Source organism: Desarmillaria tabescens, assembly GCF_030435595.1.
Source record: "Desarmillaria tabescens strain CCBAS 213 chromosome Unknown EV420scaffold_63, whole genome shotgun sequence".
Taxonomy (NCBI): Eukaryota; Fungi; Basidiomycota; class Agaricomycetes; order Agaricales; family Physalacriaceae; genus Desarmillaria; species Desarmillaria tabescens.
The window spans coordinates 137,749-153,386 of NW_026848362.1; the positions used below are offsets into that span (position 1 = coordinate 137,749).

Consider the following 15,638-nt stretch of genomic DNA (forward strand, 5'->3'; position numbering starts at 1 on the left):
ACAAGTAAACAGATCGAGAAATCAATGTTGCTGGATTATCGTGATGCATCCTTGAGCAATGAGTTTGTCAGTGTGTACAGTTCGTGCGTCCAGAATGTGCTTAGGTTCGTTAATCCGGCTCATAATGGCGTCCTAGCCACAGAACATTAACTCTGGAAGATCATTCTGCGTTCAGAGTCTCGTACCTGAACCAAACATAGGTCGTATAGAAGCCCGGGTCCGAAACCTGCTGGTAGTCCATAAATGCCATTGAACGAAGATATTTGACTTTACTCATGAATTGCCAAAGTTTGCAGAGAACAATGATGAATTTGGCTCTGACGAGAACCGTACCAGATATACGACATAGGTCAGACGCAAGTTACAGATAATCACTATCCACCCAATCGGCATAGTCACTACCCAAAACGTCGGAGATTGTGTAGCCGCTGGTTGAGGTTAGCGTAGTAGCAAACGATGCACGGGTACCAGAAGCGCCAGACCCTGAAAAGAAAGAGGATCAGTAAAAGACCTTCAAGACGTGGAAGCATTGGCATACCAGTACTTCCGTATTCAGCAAAGGTGACGTGATCGGTATTGGGCTCGCTACTAGACCATTCCTCCCATCCAGCACTGTTGATCAGATTTCCAAGCGAGCAGGAGGTGTAGACGACACTAATTGTCCTTGCTCAGCGACATACGTTCATAGATAGAATATTATATAGCATACCGAGCATATTCTCCCCATGGGCGTCCTAGGTACACTTTCCCTTCAATAGAGGAAGTCGCCGAGCTGCTAGTAGTGATGGTCGCTTTGTTAATTACATCTGAAACCAACCGTGAGTCTGCGACGCAAGATAGATAGATTCCAGACGGCTTACACAAACTTACTCCATCGGATGATGAGCGACCGTTAGCAGTGATCGCTCCGGCGCCTACCGAAGCAATCCTGTTGTAGTGGAAGTACGCCCGCGCGTATTGACCGAAAATATAGTCGACAGCGCCTTCGATATAACAATAGCCATAGAATTGGTTACCCGTTTCTGCGAGTACCGTGTCCTGATAGCTGTTCGATTTGGGTCAGATATCCATCTTGAGAAAAAGTATATAAACGGCTTACCCATAGAAGCCCACACCATAGTAACCATGATTGGTTCCATATGCACTCAAAGCTAATGCTTGACCGTTGGTACTAGCCTTACCGAACTGGATGGCAAGTGATCAGGTAGTCTTCCTTATGTAGAAGCCGTAGGCATACCGTGTTCTTCACATTGACGTTGTACAAAGCGAAGTCATCCTTGTGTACACGTAAGGTCCCAGTCGAATCATCATCGTCTGCATCAGCAAGAGAGAGCGAATACGTGATGGTAACTGTATTGCTTTCGTAGCTGCTAGTATCAGAAGTTTGACCCATGATCTAGGCATCGAACATCAGCAACATCAATCAAATCTGGCGTCAAAAAAAGGTTAAATACCGTCGTCTGTCCATCACGATCGATATAGACTTGCTCGGTATAGGTGCCTAAAGGATCCTATCAGTTCTCGATACCGAGTATTGCAGATAAAGGTCAACTTGCCTGCATAAATGAAGATAACTTGGTCGGTCCCATCATCAGCAAGCGAGTCTACAGCAGCTTGCACCGTGCTGTATTCTCCCGACGACGCTCCGCTGGCTCTCACAACAACAGCACCAGAGGGCGCAGAAGTGCGGCTGTCTCGCTTTACTGCGGGGGTCGCATGCACCAGGCCCGTCAAAAGGGCGATAAAAGAGAACAATGCAAGTGCTTTCAGAGAGGGAAAAACCATTTCTGCGGTTTTAAGAAAGTAGATCTATCTTCCTTAAGTACGTGCGACGGCGACTTTACTTTCGATCACGATTATTGCTTGCGAACCGGGCGCAGCATCGGGGTGAAAGTACTGGAGGGTTCGCAACTTCAGAAAATTCTGTCCGAGAATCAACCGTGGAAAGCAGATGCGTAGGAGCGGTCCCAAAGTTTCGTGTAGCAAGTTACAGTTCGAGACCAAGCGGGTCACGGTGCGGATAGCAGTCTATTTTTGGTTTATTCTAGATAGCCGTCAAAAAGAACAAAAAGTAGTCACCTGGGCGCGAGCCGGTCTACAATATTCCGGGTTTTTACAGACCTTTTCCCTAATGTGAGTCGGACTGACTTCCTATGCCTCGAGCTTGACCTTGCCGAATGTTGTGATGAAATAGAGGATTCCTAGTCTGATGGCCATTTCCCGCAGTGCTATGACAAAATGCGAAGTGCACATCGATATTGCGACGGAGTCCCGCATTGTGCAAAGCTAGACAATCATGCATACTATTCTCGGGACAGCGGTGGAAACACTGACCTACATAACTCCATTCCTAGAGAAGGTATTGGCACGTTAACCGTGTGTAAGTAAGCCGAAAGAAGCCATGAAAGAGAGCGAGAAGGCAATAAGAAGTCGAACAGAGATCGAAGAGTAAGGACGCGGAGAATGCCGACAGGAATGATGTTTTTCCCTTCCATTCGGCAAACACCGCAGCGAAACCGATTTTTACTGGATTCAGGTCTTACCTTAGTGCTTAGTCCTTCATCTGGCTCTTCGGGGGCTGGAACATTCAACTTCTAGGGCCCACTGTGTAGCATCGCAGACTTAAGACCAGACCCTCAGCACTGGAAGCTCCGGAAGAATGGTCGACACTCAAATTTTTTTTCAAAACAAAGCGCTCGCGTGTCGTACCGAGCATCCGCTTTTCTGCTCATTGTCCTAGGTCAATCCGGACGTGTCGTTTTCAGACATTACGTTCGAAGTTAACGTGTATAGGCTGGGCGACACTCTCCTAATGGGAAATATTCTCGATCTTGACAATGGGCGCTTTGCTGGTCTTTTCATTTTATATTCCTACATCCCGAGGGGGATGTCAAAGCGCATTTTACTATGAATGGTCTCCCTATATTGATTATAATTCACTCAAAACATCTTTTTCTTTTGTTCGGAGGTGCTCGATAGGTCTAGGACGATAAATAGCCCGAAATCTGTAAATCGCCACGGAGTCTTCTGCTTGGTCTCGTTCCTTGTCTTCGTGTTATGGAGTGGCCACTGTCCCAAGAAGTCAGCGATATCATCGTCGACTTCGCAGCCGAAGAAGGCTATTCTCTGAATAACTTTGCTCTCATGTATCGTTCTTTGTTGCATCGAACTCGTTCTCGCCGCTTCCACCGCGTCAGTGTAACCATCGAACAAAGCTCCGACAAGTGCCAGAAGCTTTACGACGTTCTCCTCACGTCTGAGGATATCCGCCCTTTTGTCAAAAGTCTTTTCTTGTGCGGACTTCCCTATGCAGAACTTCTGTCCACGTCCACGGAATCGATGCTGGGAGAGACGTCATTGGATGCCACACAACACTCCACCCTCCTCGCTCTCATCAATTACTCCCTGCCTTGGAGGAGCTCCACCTCGAACATTTTCTCTGTACAATGCTCCCGCACGGATTCTTTTTACATCTCCATCGGAAATGCACCAACATCAACAAAGTAACCCTCGACAATGTCACCTTCGCTTCATCCTCCGTATTTACTTCCTTCATCGGAGCGTCCCCTAAATTAAAAGCTTTGCGCTTGAAATTGGTTTCCACGGCTGTCGACTCGGAATCCTGGGAGGACCTTCAAGGTTATGCTATGACTCCTCAGGCTGCTATCAACACCCTCGACGTCAACCTGTCTGAAGAGTCCATGCTCAGAGTGTGCCATGACATTTTCGAAGAGGACGACGCACCAGTTTCCATCGCACAACTCCAGATCCTTCGGATTTCCGATATCAAGCAGCTTAGCCATTGGGATTGCGTCACGGATATGGTGCAAATGTCAGCAAAGACTGCAGAATCTGCGAATCGGTTACATCCAGACTGGTACGTGGTAATGATTTTAATAGTTAGGACATTCAATACTCAGACCTTGCCCATGCAGACGTTGAAGCGCTCCCTATTATGCCTCTCCCTTCTCTAAAGCACCTTCACATTCATCTCGACGACTTTGAGGAGTATGTCGATATCTTAGGATGGTGGATTCAATGCTTTGAAGATACTGCCGCCAACTCTGTACGTTTGGGGAAGATAACTATCACTATCAAGGCCTACTCCCTTGATCGGGACCGCGTAGCAGAATCCCAACTTCCAGATTTAATCGCCATGCAGGAGGAACAACGGATCCTCGGGCAATGGTTCCAATACGAGGTTCCGAGTGACGAGATTTGCCTGCCTAAGGACGATGTTTGGTGCAACCTCGGTGCTTGTCTGCCTTTGTTAACGGACGAACTTGTTATCAAGTTCGCTCGGGCTAGGCCTAATGATCCCTTTAAAAACAGGATCGATCAGCTGAAGGAAATCATTCGTGGAAGGATGTGTCGTTTCAAGGATGCCGGCGGGGTTTTGGTCTTTGAAGTCGAGCCTGTTTAATTGCTGCCACCGCTCATGGACTCTACTAGCTGCTAGTACATTCCATCCATCATCAATGACTTGTAAAACCACACAACCTAATGGATACGTTCACCGAAGCTGCAGCCAACTTTAAGAAACGACGTATGTACGTACTTATCGAGTGACCCGACTATATCTGGACTTCGTAACAATTTTCCTCGCTTTTTTGAAATACGCTTTTATATCCTGACCACTACTAGGGTCCAGACACAGCAGCTTGGGACTTGTATTATCCAAATGCTTCGAAGTGTAGTCAATTTGGATTTGCAGGTATTGTCACGAATACTGTTGAAACCAACAATTTTATGAGTATCCCAGTAGTATAAATAACCATCAGGTGCCGTTTCCTAAGCCAGAAGTAGCGAGGGACACGATGTGGGGTTGATCTGTCCTAGTCAACTTGAAGGCTAACATGGTCCATATTTGGAAAGTGATAGAGGCGATACCTGGGGCATGATTTGGATCAGTGTTAAGGATAGTATTCCTTCCTGCGTCAGTAGCTACCTTGGCAATTCTTTTCGGAATAAAATTTCCAGTGCCCATTTCATGCATGTAAGAGAACCTGTAATTTATTACCTAGTAGTACAACGACAAATATCTACCGATAAATACCAAATGTTTAAATTTAAACTGCAACGACGCTAACACTCTCGTCATCCGTCCGCGTCCGCGTCTCGAAATTCTTTAAAGATTCATCCTCTTGATGGTCAAAGCCATCGTGACGCACACCATTGATCATTTTGGGATTGACAGAAAAGGCGCCCTTCGGAATGAAGGTAGCTATCATGATAATACAACAGCATATACTGTATTGTATCCTAACAGAAAACAAGTTAGTTGGCATTGAAATTTGTTGTCAAGGAGGAAGGACCTACCCCGCGACACGTCGCAGAGAATTCTTGATATTACCGGTTGCAGAAAAGTCGTGGTCAATGACATCGCCCAAGACAGAGCTTAGCACCGCATAAAGGGTGATGTATGTCGAGTACAGGAATGCCTACCAGATCGGCATGAGCGACAATGCCGATTTTACCAATAAGAAGACTTACCATGACGGCGCCTAGATGGGATACACCCGGATATTTATCTGCCAAAGCTGCAGAATACAGGATGAGTTGACTGAAAGAAGGGTAAAATCGCAGGCTTACAAGCGTCGCCGGTGGAGAGCGCAGCCTGGATATAAGCAGATAATGATACATCTCCTGCAGCCCAACTCTACACATTCTGGATTGACAGATGACATGCTAAAGAGGGAGGCAGACGCACCATCGATATAGGAATAAATATCCCAGCTAGTCGCCATGCCCAGTCTACGGTGTGTCCAGTAATGGTGGTGAAATAAGGAAGCACCCAAACGATGTTGAGCTAGAAAAAAGATGAGTGAATGGTCCTGACAGGCTAAACGATGAGCTTCACCATAAGCGCATCGAGACGAAGCCATGGGATCTATATAAGGCGTGAGATCAAAGATTGGTGCCCGTGAACGACACCTTCTAGCGTACCGGCGTGGTTACCACATCTGAAAGCAGAAAGACAGAAAGAGCTCCGAGCAGCTGCACAACAATTAGCACCCGCAAAAAGAGACGAAAGCATCCAGCACGTACTTCTCCGAAATTTGAGCCCCCGACGATTATTTGACTCCAGGCACTGACTCCTAGAGCACGTTTCGCAAAGGCTGGAGCAAGGGCGTTCTCAAGAAACCTGTCAAAAGTAATACAATTAGATGGATCGACTAGCGCGAGAAGAGACTAATTCAGCATACCGATGGAGATATAGTGCCAATGCGCTACATAAGATGTACACGATCAGCTAACCTGCCGAGTTGGGCATGTGAATCGAAAGCTCACTATCCAGGAACCAGCCCTTGAAACGTGCGTCAATACGTGGGTCAACGATCAATACACGGAAGCACTCACATATAAACCTCCTGTTACCAAGTACCATCATAGTTCCGACCCATATGGACTCTCCAAATCCAGAGATCCCGCGATAGACTTGAACTAAATAGTTCTTGCTTCGTTTCGGCCGATCGACTTCATCCAGTCCGTATTCCTCTTGCGAACCATAGGGCGAGTAGTTGAGCACGGAAACAAAAAACCATACCATGCCCGCCAGAGCGAAGAACACTATCGAAACAAGGTGGATGAATGAGAGGCACGAGGAGGTGGGTCATAACGGCATACCGGGGCTCAAAAAGAAACTGTAGTTATTTCCAAACCGACTGATGGCAGAAGATGAAGCAAAAGCAGCGACGGTACCGGTAACTTCGTAGAAGATGTGCTATTAAAAGCCTATGAGAAATATGCCGAAAGAAGTCTGCGAAAATGACTCACCACCGTCGCATCCATACGCCTCAGTTTACCCACGTCGCCTCCGACGATATCACACGGGCTAAAAGAAAGAAAGAAATGGAGACCGTATTACGATCATAGAAAGTCCAATAGAGGGGAACATTCGCACATGACTCGACGTATTAGTTCCACCATTCCGTATGCGACACCGCTGAGCGTCCATATTATGAATATCTACAACAGACATTAGGTTCAAAAGCAGCGCAGAATTAGGAAGAGAATGTACGAACCGCATTTGGATTCCAGGTCCCGTAATGTGTCGGACTACTAGCGGACTCGCGTATCTTCCCACCTAAGGCGACATCAGCATGCTGGCCGCTAGCTGATCAGTTCGGGCATTCTCACCGGTAGCGGCATCCACAACTAACAGAACCATCGTCATGAGACTGAAGAACAGGACCGAGACTCCGAGAACGGTTCTCGTAGGAAACCGCACGATGAGGGGGGCGATGAGGATAGCACCGACACATTGGGCTGCTTGATTCACACCTTGAGCAGCACCAACTACCATCCGAAAAATGAGAGAACAGAAGCAGATGTAATATAAAGGAAACGCACGCTTAGTGAATGTATCTGCTTGGGCAAACCTATCCGTAGCTAGTGTTGTTATTGACCCATTGAAGAATTCAAGCCCTGTCTTGTACAACATGATCCCACCAATGTAGAAGGCACTGAATGGACGTTCAGAGGCGATAGAAGAGGAAATTCTGAGCGGTCATCGCGTACATGTTCCGTCGCTCCTCGTATGTATAGGCTGCAATATGACATAAGTTATCTTTTGTTAAATATGAAGGAATAATACTCACAGCGCCATATCTCAACAAAGCTCTTCATAGCGTCCGACAATAGTGATTAATACTAGCGCGTGAACGACTAGACATGCGTACAACACGAAGGAGGCACAACTCTTGATATATCTCAGAGGTGCTGTTTTCAGTCCACGTGCAAGACGAGTTCCGCCAGAACACGTTTGTTTGGGGATAGAGCGGATCAGCATTAGCGCTTAGATCACGGTGATATCAACCCGCGCTAATTTGAATAGCCAATCTGGACTGGTCCCGCTGCACTTGTTGACGAACGTGCATCCACATTTCGAATTGACATACAGCCACGATGTTTCCATGACACTGGTAAACGCTGGTTGAATTCAAAATGCTGTTCACGTCCGCTTCGGAAAGGTTTCTGTTTCCTTTCTGATGATCAGTATCTTGGTTAAACGTCCAATAAACTCAGCGCTGTCTGTTGGCTATTCTCGTCTGGACTGACAGGCTAACTATTATCAGCCAACTGAATGCAAGGACAGGTAATAGATCACCGAAAGAATGCTGGTAGGGAGTTTGGTAAATAAGGAATCAAAGATGTCTTTAATGAAGAGTGCGAGGTGTGGGGTGTAGTTCTTCAGACTCGTCTTGCGAAGAAACGCGCGGGGTGCTCTTTATTAATAATTGCTTCGAGAGGGGACGTTGAACGTTCCAAGGTGCGCACAATGTTTCCGGGGCAAAATGATAGCGGCTTTCCAAGCGCTCGTGTTGACGACATCGAACCTTCAGATGTCCGTTGTTTCACTTCAACCCCCGTAGCACAACCTTCCGCAAGATCATGACAGTTCGCATCACGACTGCTCTATAACAGGATGAAAATGGCAAGACCGCGGAGCGTTACGGGTATAGCAGAAGGTAGAGGTAGGGGGAAAGAATCCGGGTCTCCACGTCCGTCTTCCCATCATCAGCCTCTTGTCCGACCTAGATGGCGGCAGCAATCACTAATCTCTGGAGGATCACCAGAGCACCGCAAGGTAAATGAGTGTCGTAGTTCCGTTCGATGCAAGGACGGCTGTGGGGGGAGAGGAATTGTCACTGGATTGGATATGCGAGAGCCTGTGCGCTATCCCCCCCGGGGGGCTCTCGCGTGCATGTGCTCCTCGCGCCCACAAAAAAGTGCGTTCTAATGTCCAGGCTCTAAGGCCTGGTGACGGGGGTTCTCGTTGTTCGGAATAGATGTGCAAAAAAAGTAGCAAAGAGCGTCTGGCTACATGGTTGAGCGCCCTGGCCGCGGTCTCCGTGGTCCATCGGAAAGTTTTACAGCGAAGTTAAAATGTGCGCAGCAAGTTGCATTATTGGCACTAGCTCTCGTTAGCTGTATGTCTTCGTCCGAGTGTGCCGAGTCCGCAGTCCATCGCTTCAATGGTAGACTGATGCCCGAAAACTATTGACATGCGCATCAGTCTCAGATGTTTGTGCCAATGGCAAAAGGCGAGCACCTCCGCACCGATATACGGGTATATATATAGTTCCCCGAATCCCTGGTAGTATGCTCGTTTGGAGTCTGATTAGTCCAATACCGCCATCAGTCTTGCAAATTTACATTAAAGAATTGAAGTGATACCTACGCTGTTGGGATGACATTTGCCGAAGAATTCTGTAGCGAGCAAGGCTGCCTTATCAAACAGATATCTTCTCGCTGTTCCAATGCAGGTATCCATTCGCCGCTCTTCTTAGAAGCATTTCCACTGTTCGTCGTCAATAATATCCCACCTCAACACCCAAGCAGCATAACCGCCGGTTGCGCGCAAAAGGACCAAAACTATCGTTCGTTAAGAGAACAGGACGAGTGCTCAGGGCGCATTCCGGGCCGTGGGTAAACGTGCCATGCAATTGACCTGAACATCGTGTCACTGAGATCGGACCTTGCTTTGAAGGCGATAATAAAGCCTAACCACTACAGTGGATTCCACTGTTCCACGCCGTATAGCATGAGCCTGGTTTGGCGGGAGAAAGGCGTGGTAGTGCCCAATGAACGCGCGGTTATCCAAGAACGCCATCGAAAGATCTTGGCTCGACGAAAAACATGCCAAAAGCACATCATTGAATGCAAGAAAGAGTCCGCGGGTACGAATACTTCTTTACTGAAATAAGATTGTAGTCTTAGAGTAAGAGAAATAATACGCACTGAAGGTGTATGTCCTGATACAATCCAAGCTTAATCGGTGTCCTCGGTGTCCTCGGTGTCCTTCATCTCCGTCACCTCGTCATGCAGCATTTCCAAAACTCGAAGAGATTCTCGTCAAGGAATTCAGTCTCATAATGACACCTTTCAGTCGCAGATCGTCAAGATATCATAGTGCGTTTGCGCAAGAAAAAACGGTACCTATTCAAGGTTCAACTGTGCGCAGACATCGTCGGCAGTCAGTTATCCCTAAGACCGGGCTTTCAAATTGATTTTCTTCGACTCCTGCCAGAAATTAATCAGTTCGTTACGTGCTAACAAGATAACACGCACTGTTACGTTGCCCTTCCCCTGTCTACCCCGTTCTGGGTCTGCGACCGCACGAGCTAGAGAACCATCTCCGTCTTTCTGGGAGACAACCGCATTATCCAAGCAGCGAGGGAACGGTAGAAGGAAGATAGTCTATCCTATAAGGCCCGGGATAAGGCATGCCTGCAGGAAAAGCTAGAACATTGTAACTCACAGCAATTTCCGTGTCGACTTTCCATGAGATACTGAGAAACACAAGGACTATAACAACAGAAAATAATCGGGCAGGCGCGAGCCTGAGGAACGGCTACGTTGAGCTACGCTGTTGGAATTTGGTCGTCGGTGGCGCAAGGGCTTATTGTGACTTGTTGGTCCACGGCGCGCGTGGCTCTGGGCTTGGCCCAACCAACTTAAGGTCCAACTTCACTCCGAACTTTTTGTTGATGAAAACTTCCCTCAATTGCTCCGCCCTTCAAATTTAATTTCAAACTTCAAGACGAGGTTCCGTACCGCTTCTTGTATAAATCTGTACCTGTAATAAGCTTCACAGGCCAACTCGTCTTGTTCCGGGCCTCCTTGAACGAGTCTTCAAACTTCAGTCAAGGCTGAAACTGTGATCCATTACCACATCCTTTTGATATTGACATTCCGCTGCTACGGAAAATTTTCGTCTTCTATTTTTTAGACTTGGCCGATTTCTGATGACATGGCTTTGAGGGTCTTTTCCCGAGCTTAGGCTAACGAACTTCTTATTGACTTTGGTCACCAAGTCAAGCTTTGACCTGCTTTGTTTATTGTTTTTCCAGAGCTCAGTGGCACAACGAGCTTCTACATAAATGGCGTTGCTGTCTCATAAAAATGTCGTCCTTTCTTACACTCCTCCACCACTCCGCTCTAAAGTTTGAAGACATGCCTCCTCCCATCAATGTAAAATTTATGTCTGTACCACGAGTGGGTTTTTTTCTCTTTCTGGCCATTTGTTGTTGACATTTCCCTTCCTTTTTCATCAAGCTGCCTACCAGCACTCCCTTTGACAGTGCTCGACCTAACGAGCTAGTCACTCTCGCCAGGAAGCATCTCTGGCGCCCTCTTCCTACTTCATCTGGAAATTTCTCATCTCCTACCAAAGTCATGGCGCTCGGATTTCTTCGAAGACTGATGCTTCTGGAAGAGAGCCATGTCGTCTTTCCCATCGATACCATCGCCGAGCTATCGCCGTACGTTCACAAATGGGCCATTTACTTCCTAAAGACCAATCGTTGGCTGACCCACGAGGACGCCAACGTGGGAATTCTTGTAGCTTCTCTCAGTCGAGTTGGCCAATTTGCAAAGTATCCAGTCTCGAACGCACTCCTTCCTTCACAGTCGCCAGACGTTGTCCCCTACATCCTGGAACTCTATGTTGATCTGCCCAGCCTGCCAGGTGTTTGCAAACAATTCCTCGCGCCCATTCTTAATGACTACTTCTCGGATGTGACTCTTGGCGGGCAATGCATGCATATCCTTGGGAATCTCCCACGTCACAGACTATTGGCATATGTTGACCGCTTAAAGGATACAGTCTCTAGAAAGACTTTGCGTTTGAGCGACTTACACGGTATCCTATTATTCATGACCTCCGCTTCTCTCATCGATCAACGCATTCACGATGAATTTCTTCAGCTTAACACTATCAAATGGGTCTGCAACGCACTACAGCGCCTGACACCCTCTCTGGAAGACTTTGAGAATTTCGTACATGTTCCCCTTCGACTCACCAACATCGATCTTTGCGCGGGCTACCTCAGCAACGCTTTTTTTCAAAACATTTCACTTTCAGTTAAAGCTGTCCATCATGGCCAGCTTCTTCGGTCTCTTATGCGATCTGTCATCGTAGTCGGCAAACACCGTCCCCCAGTAGCTCGTCCAAAGTATAACTCTATCATCAAGCTAATCGCTCAAATCACCATCTGCTCCATGTGGTTTCCGGCGCTCAACGCGATAGTATCTGCTCTCAACTCTTTCACTCAAAAGGAAGCTGCTCCTCTGCAAAAAAATCAAAAGACTCAGACATTCAACAGTATTGGGCAACGATGCTTTACACAGTTAAACGGCGGATGGAAATGAGGGACAACATGACATACATTCTCCGATGTAATAATCCCGAGGTACGCCTTTTTTTCGAAATCAAATCTTAACGCAGTTTCGCTGAAGTCACCTCTCCCAGTGTTCCGTGACGGGATTAGATGCCCTCAAGCGATGTACTGCGTGCATGAATATGACCGTATGTTCTACGAGTTGCCAGAAACGGGAATGGAACAATGGCCACAAGCAAAGATGTCGCTATCTGAGAGGTGAAAATTATATCTTTACCTCTGATTTGTTCATACTTATACCTCACTACAGCGTCTCTCCCTACTACGATGCGCGAGGAGGACGAGTACTTCCTGAATTGTGTAATCAAAGCGGAATTCCCCCGTGAACATCTGATGGATCCCGCGGTCGTGGCGCGCATGACGAAGGGGAATGAACAATACCACGAGCCGATGGTCATGTGTATAGATTATCGTTGCATTCCCTGCGTCTGTGTATTCGTGCCCGTCTCTCTCTGCCCCAATGTCGGGCAGGATCTGATAGACAAGCGGGATTTAAACAAGGACACCAGTTTTATCCTCCAAACTACGCTTCCTTTAGCTCGTGGTGGACTGACTGTTACCCAAGTTGTGGAGAATTTCGATCTTAGTACAATACGCGTCGTCTAAATTTTTTGCCATTCCCAAGGTCTGACTTGTAGTAGCATTGTTGAATTCATAGTTTCTCTGGAAGCCCTTGGACCCCCATACTAGATTTTAATAAAATGAACGCAAGACGCATTCCCTGCTGTGTGTAACACGCCGGTCTGGAGAGTATCTGGCTTTAGTTCCTCGAGATCTTGGTATCTACCTCGAACAGCCGTTCTATTTCAAGAATGTAGTCTCCTATACAATAGTCATATGGACTAAAGGCCGAGCATACTAGAACGCTGTCTTGAAGAAAAAAGTTCCCTGATTCACAGGACCGCTTAGTTATATAAAATAAGCTGTAGACATCATGATTAGAGACCGTCCTTCGCTCGTGTCCTTTAGTAGATTGTCAACGACATCAGGCTCGTCTGTCTGTGCGATGGATTCCCATCCTCGATAGCACACGGGTTCTTTATCCAGCATATGATTGATTTCTCGTACGACAAGTGACTACAAGATCGTCCGTATCCATTACAATTTACTGAGTCCTCTAAAGGCCGACGTTGATGGGGGTGCAGCCGAGTGCAACAACACCGTTCTGTTCGTAAATGTCAGCACAAGGTCATACGCTGAATAAAGCTACTAACGAAGTTGTTGTTCTGGCAGCAGACCACTTGGTTAGAGCACGAGGTACCGCCGACGCCGATGACGCTGATGGGGCTGCAGGTAACACCACTACGTGAAAATTCATCAGCCATCAGCGAGATCAGTAAAGATATGAAAACTTACACGTTCGCAGTGACATCGCCAATAGGGATCCCGAGGAGGCCCAAGAGGGTCTGAACGGCACTCGAGGTGGGCTACAATAGTTCACCTGAGTTACTGCATTGACTTCGACTACTTGTAGGACACTTACGCTCTGAACAGAATCGCAGCACTGCGTGGTACCAGTGGCACAGGACGCGCCATCGCCGCGGGGAACAACGGCAGTGGCGGACGCAAGGAGAGGCAAAGCCAATAGAGCGACAGAAGAGAGACGAGCAAACATTGTGAACTGAGAGAAGGCTGTACAACTGTGAGGGCTGTTGGGCTTGATGATACCTCGGAAATCAACCTCTCTTTATAGTTTTTTTCGTCCTATGTTCTCAAAAACAAAAATAGTTCATCCAGACTCGCGCTGCGCCCAGGTTGAGTAGAGCGCTCGGCTGACATGAATGACGCGGTTAGAGATCATTTCTCACCGTTTACATGTGCAGTAGTGGTGCGATATGCGTGATGTGGCGTGATGTGGAAGCGAACATTCATCGAATATGACTCTTTTTGTTTTGAGTCCTTTCCGATGTTCTTGGCTACGGGCTTGCGGTTCAGGTTTTGATGTAAGTAAGCCTATTTCTGGGAAGATCCTGAGGCTAGCTTCTCTCTGAGAATAAATGTATGTGATAGTATGGAGCAGGGAAACTTGGATAATTCTCCCACCTCTCCTAGTCGAAACGGTTATACCTTCACGTATCGTTCGAAAGCCACGAACGTTGTTTTACTTACAGCATCTGTATGTTGCTTCTTTGAGTCTAAAACCTAGGTTCCGCAAATACTGACTCAGTACCGGAAGTCTGATTCTGAAACAAGTGCCGGGTAAGAAATTCATGGACCCTGATCGACTTACCTCTCTAATTAATTCGAGAGTGACGTACAATTTGAAAATCCTCGTGAAGGCTCAGGACTTCCCCACACCGCCCGCCAGCCCGACAACGAAAATGCGCTTTGGACAGCCGACATTATTTGCGGACAGAAACCTCGAGTCTTTGAGGCCCCGCAGAGCCTCATGGAGCGTAAAGCAACAAATATCAATATTCTCCTACAAAGGAATCTCGGCTTCCTGTCATGTATAAAATTACCTCGTCTCCGATGCAAGCTTAACCGAGTTGGAGCGTAAGTTTTATTCCACGTGGAATCGGCCGTAATGATACCAGTGAGCTTGTTTGATTGGGGCCCTTCTGATTTCTGCGATGTAAGAATAATCAGGCGCTGTCTCTGCCGACCCCCGGTATCCCGTCAATAATCACATCTTGGATGACTGAATCAAATAAGAGGTTCTAACTCCCAGGTGGATACGTACTCACAGGCATCTAGATATATCCTTCGGACATAGTTTTACGAATTGTGGAATAGAATGAGGACATGAGGGACGGAGAAAAGATTGATACCGGTATCATACCTAAAATAATAAAAAAGGAGTCAAAAAATGCACGGGTTTAGGGATGTGTTTGCTTAAGAATCCAGAGGAACGTTTCACAATAACGTCCTGCCTATACTGACAGGGTAAATGGCTATTCGGTGGTTCGGAGACGCTGGGAACACAAAAGATCAAAATGTTGCTCAAGCTAGGAAGAAGGGACAAAAATGCTCTGTTCCTGAAGATCTATTCTCGGAGAGAACTATTGGAAGCTTGATGACAAGGTCAAGATGAATTTACGGGGAAAATTTACCGAAACAATAATAGGACAAAGGAAGTCACTGGCATGGTGTTCGTAAACCTTGTCCAATCTCGATGGGAACTTGACTCACAGTTGAATGGAAGGATATAATCGCCAATGAAGGCGGCTACATCCGTCAAAAGACCCGAGTTGTGGAAACATGTCCAAGGAACTCACGTGAAACAGGAAAGAAAACTCCTGGTTTAACAGATTAAATGTGTCGATAATCAGGAGGTAGAAGATTAAAAAAGTAATATCAATGAATAGCTTTGCCTGACATTTACCATCAGTTGGCTATCAGATGATTTCCATCTTCTCGACAATTGAAGAAATGGAACATAGAACATAGCGAGGCTTGTCGATCAAGTATGGAGAGTAATCCGCCTTTCATAACTAATTCAGCTGAGGTTCT

At 46.9% G+C, this 15,638-nt stretch overlaps 5 protein-coding genes across 5 annotated transcripts; 2 read left to right on the plus strand and 3 right to left on the minus strand.

The window, feature by feature from the left end:
- Positions 1–38: 38 nt before the first annotated feature.
- EV420DRAFT_1074720 (carbohydrate esterase family 8 protein) lies at positions 39–1,981 on the minus strand. The gene is made up of 10 exons (XM_060465667.1): positions 1,557–1,981; positions 1,455–1,501; positions 1,238–1,396; positions 1,100–1,185; positions 861–1,045; positions 710–806; positions 539–654; positions 274–483; positions 186–226; positions 39–132 (listed from the first exon to the last, which is right to left on the minus strand). Exons 1-8 carry the CDS (start codon positions 1,783–1,785, stop codon positions 362–364), a joined length of 1,041 nt encoding a protein of 346 aa, XP_060324408.1. The 5' UTR covers positions 1,786–1,981; the 3' UTR covers positions 39–132; positions 186–226; positions 274–361.
- Positions 1,982–3,446: 1,465 nt separating this feature from the next.
- EV420DRAFT_1727094 (uncharacterized protein) lies at positions 3,447–4,423 on the plus strand (the record flags this gene model as incomplete). Its single annotated transcript, XM_060479847.1, has 2 exons — positions 3,447–3,884; positions 3,905–4,423. The coding sequence occupies 2 exons, from the start codon at positions 3,447–3,449 to the stop codon at positions 4,421–4,423; spliced, it is 957 nt and encodes a 318-aa protein (XP_060324409.1).
- Positions 4,424–5,069: 646 nt separating this feature from the next.
- On the minus strand, positions 5,070–7,629 carry EV420DRAFT_1649611 (uncharacterized protein; the record flags this gene model as incomplete). Its single annotated transcript, XM_060478337.1, has 19 exons — positions 5,070–5,262; positions 5,320–5,441; positions 5,494–5,540; positions 5,593–5,659; positions 5,711–5,809; positions 5,861–5,890; positions 5,947–5,997; positions 6,049–6,145; positions 6,207–6,230; positions 6,292–6,307; positions 6,361–6,570; positions 6,628–6,724; positions 6,778–6,835; positions 6,905–6,969; positions 7,026–7,087; positions 7,141–7,299; positions 7,354–7,466; positions 7,522–7,549; positions 7,602–7,629. 19 exons carry the CDS (start codon positions 7,627–7,629, stop codon positions 5,070–5,072), a joined length of 1,566 nt encoding a protein of 521 aa, XP_060324410.1.
- A 4,126-nt stretch (positions 7,630–11,755) lies between these two features.
- On the plus strand, positions 11,756–12,826 carry EV420DRAFT_1074895 (uncharacterized protein). Its single transcript, XM_060465668.1, has 3 exons — positions 11,756–12,197; positions 12,257–12,383; positions 12,436–12,826. The coding sequence occupies exons 1-3, from the start codon at positions 12,123–12,125 to the stop codon at positions 12,789–12,791; spliced, it is 558 nt and encodes a 185-aa protein (XP_060324411.1). The 5' UTR covers positions 11,756–12,122; the 3' UTR covers positions 12,792–12,826.
- A 476-nt stretch (positions 12,827–13,302) lies between these two features.
- EV420DRAFT_1485271 (hydrophobin-251) lies at positions 13,303–13,800 on the minus strand (the record flags this gene model as incomplete). Its single annotated transcript, XM_060470191.1, has 4 exons — positions 13,303–13,350; positions 13,400–13,487; positions 13,542–13,612; positions 13,669–13,800. The coding sequence occupies 4 exons, from the start codon at positions 13,798–13,800 to the stop codon at positions 13,303–13,305; spliced, it is 339 nt and encodes a 112-aa protein (XP_060324412.1).
- Between the last annotated feature and the right edge of the window lie 1,838 nt (positions 13,801–15,638).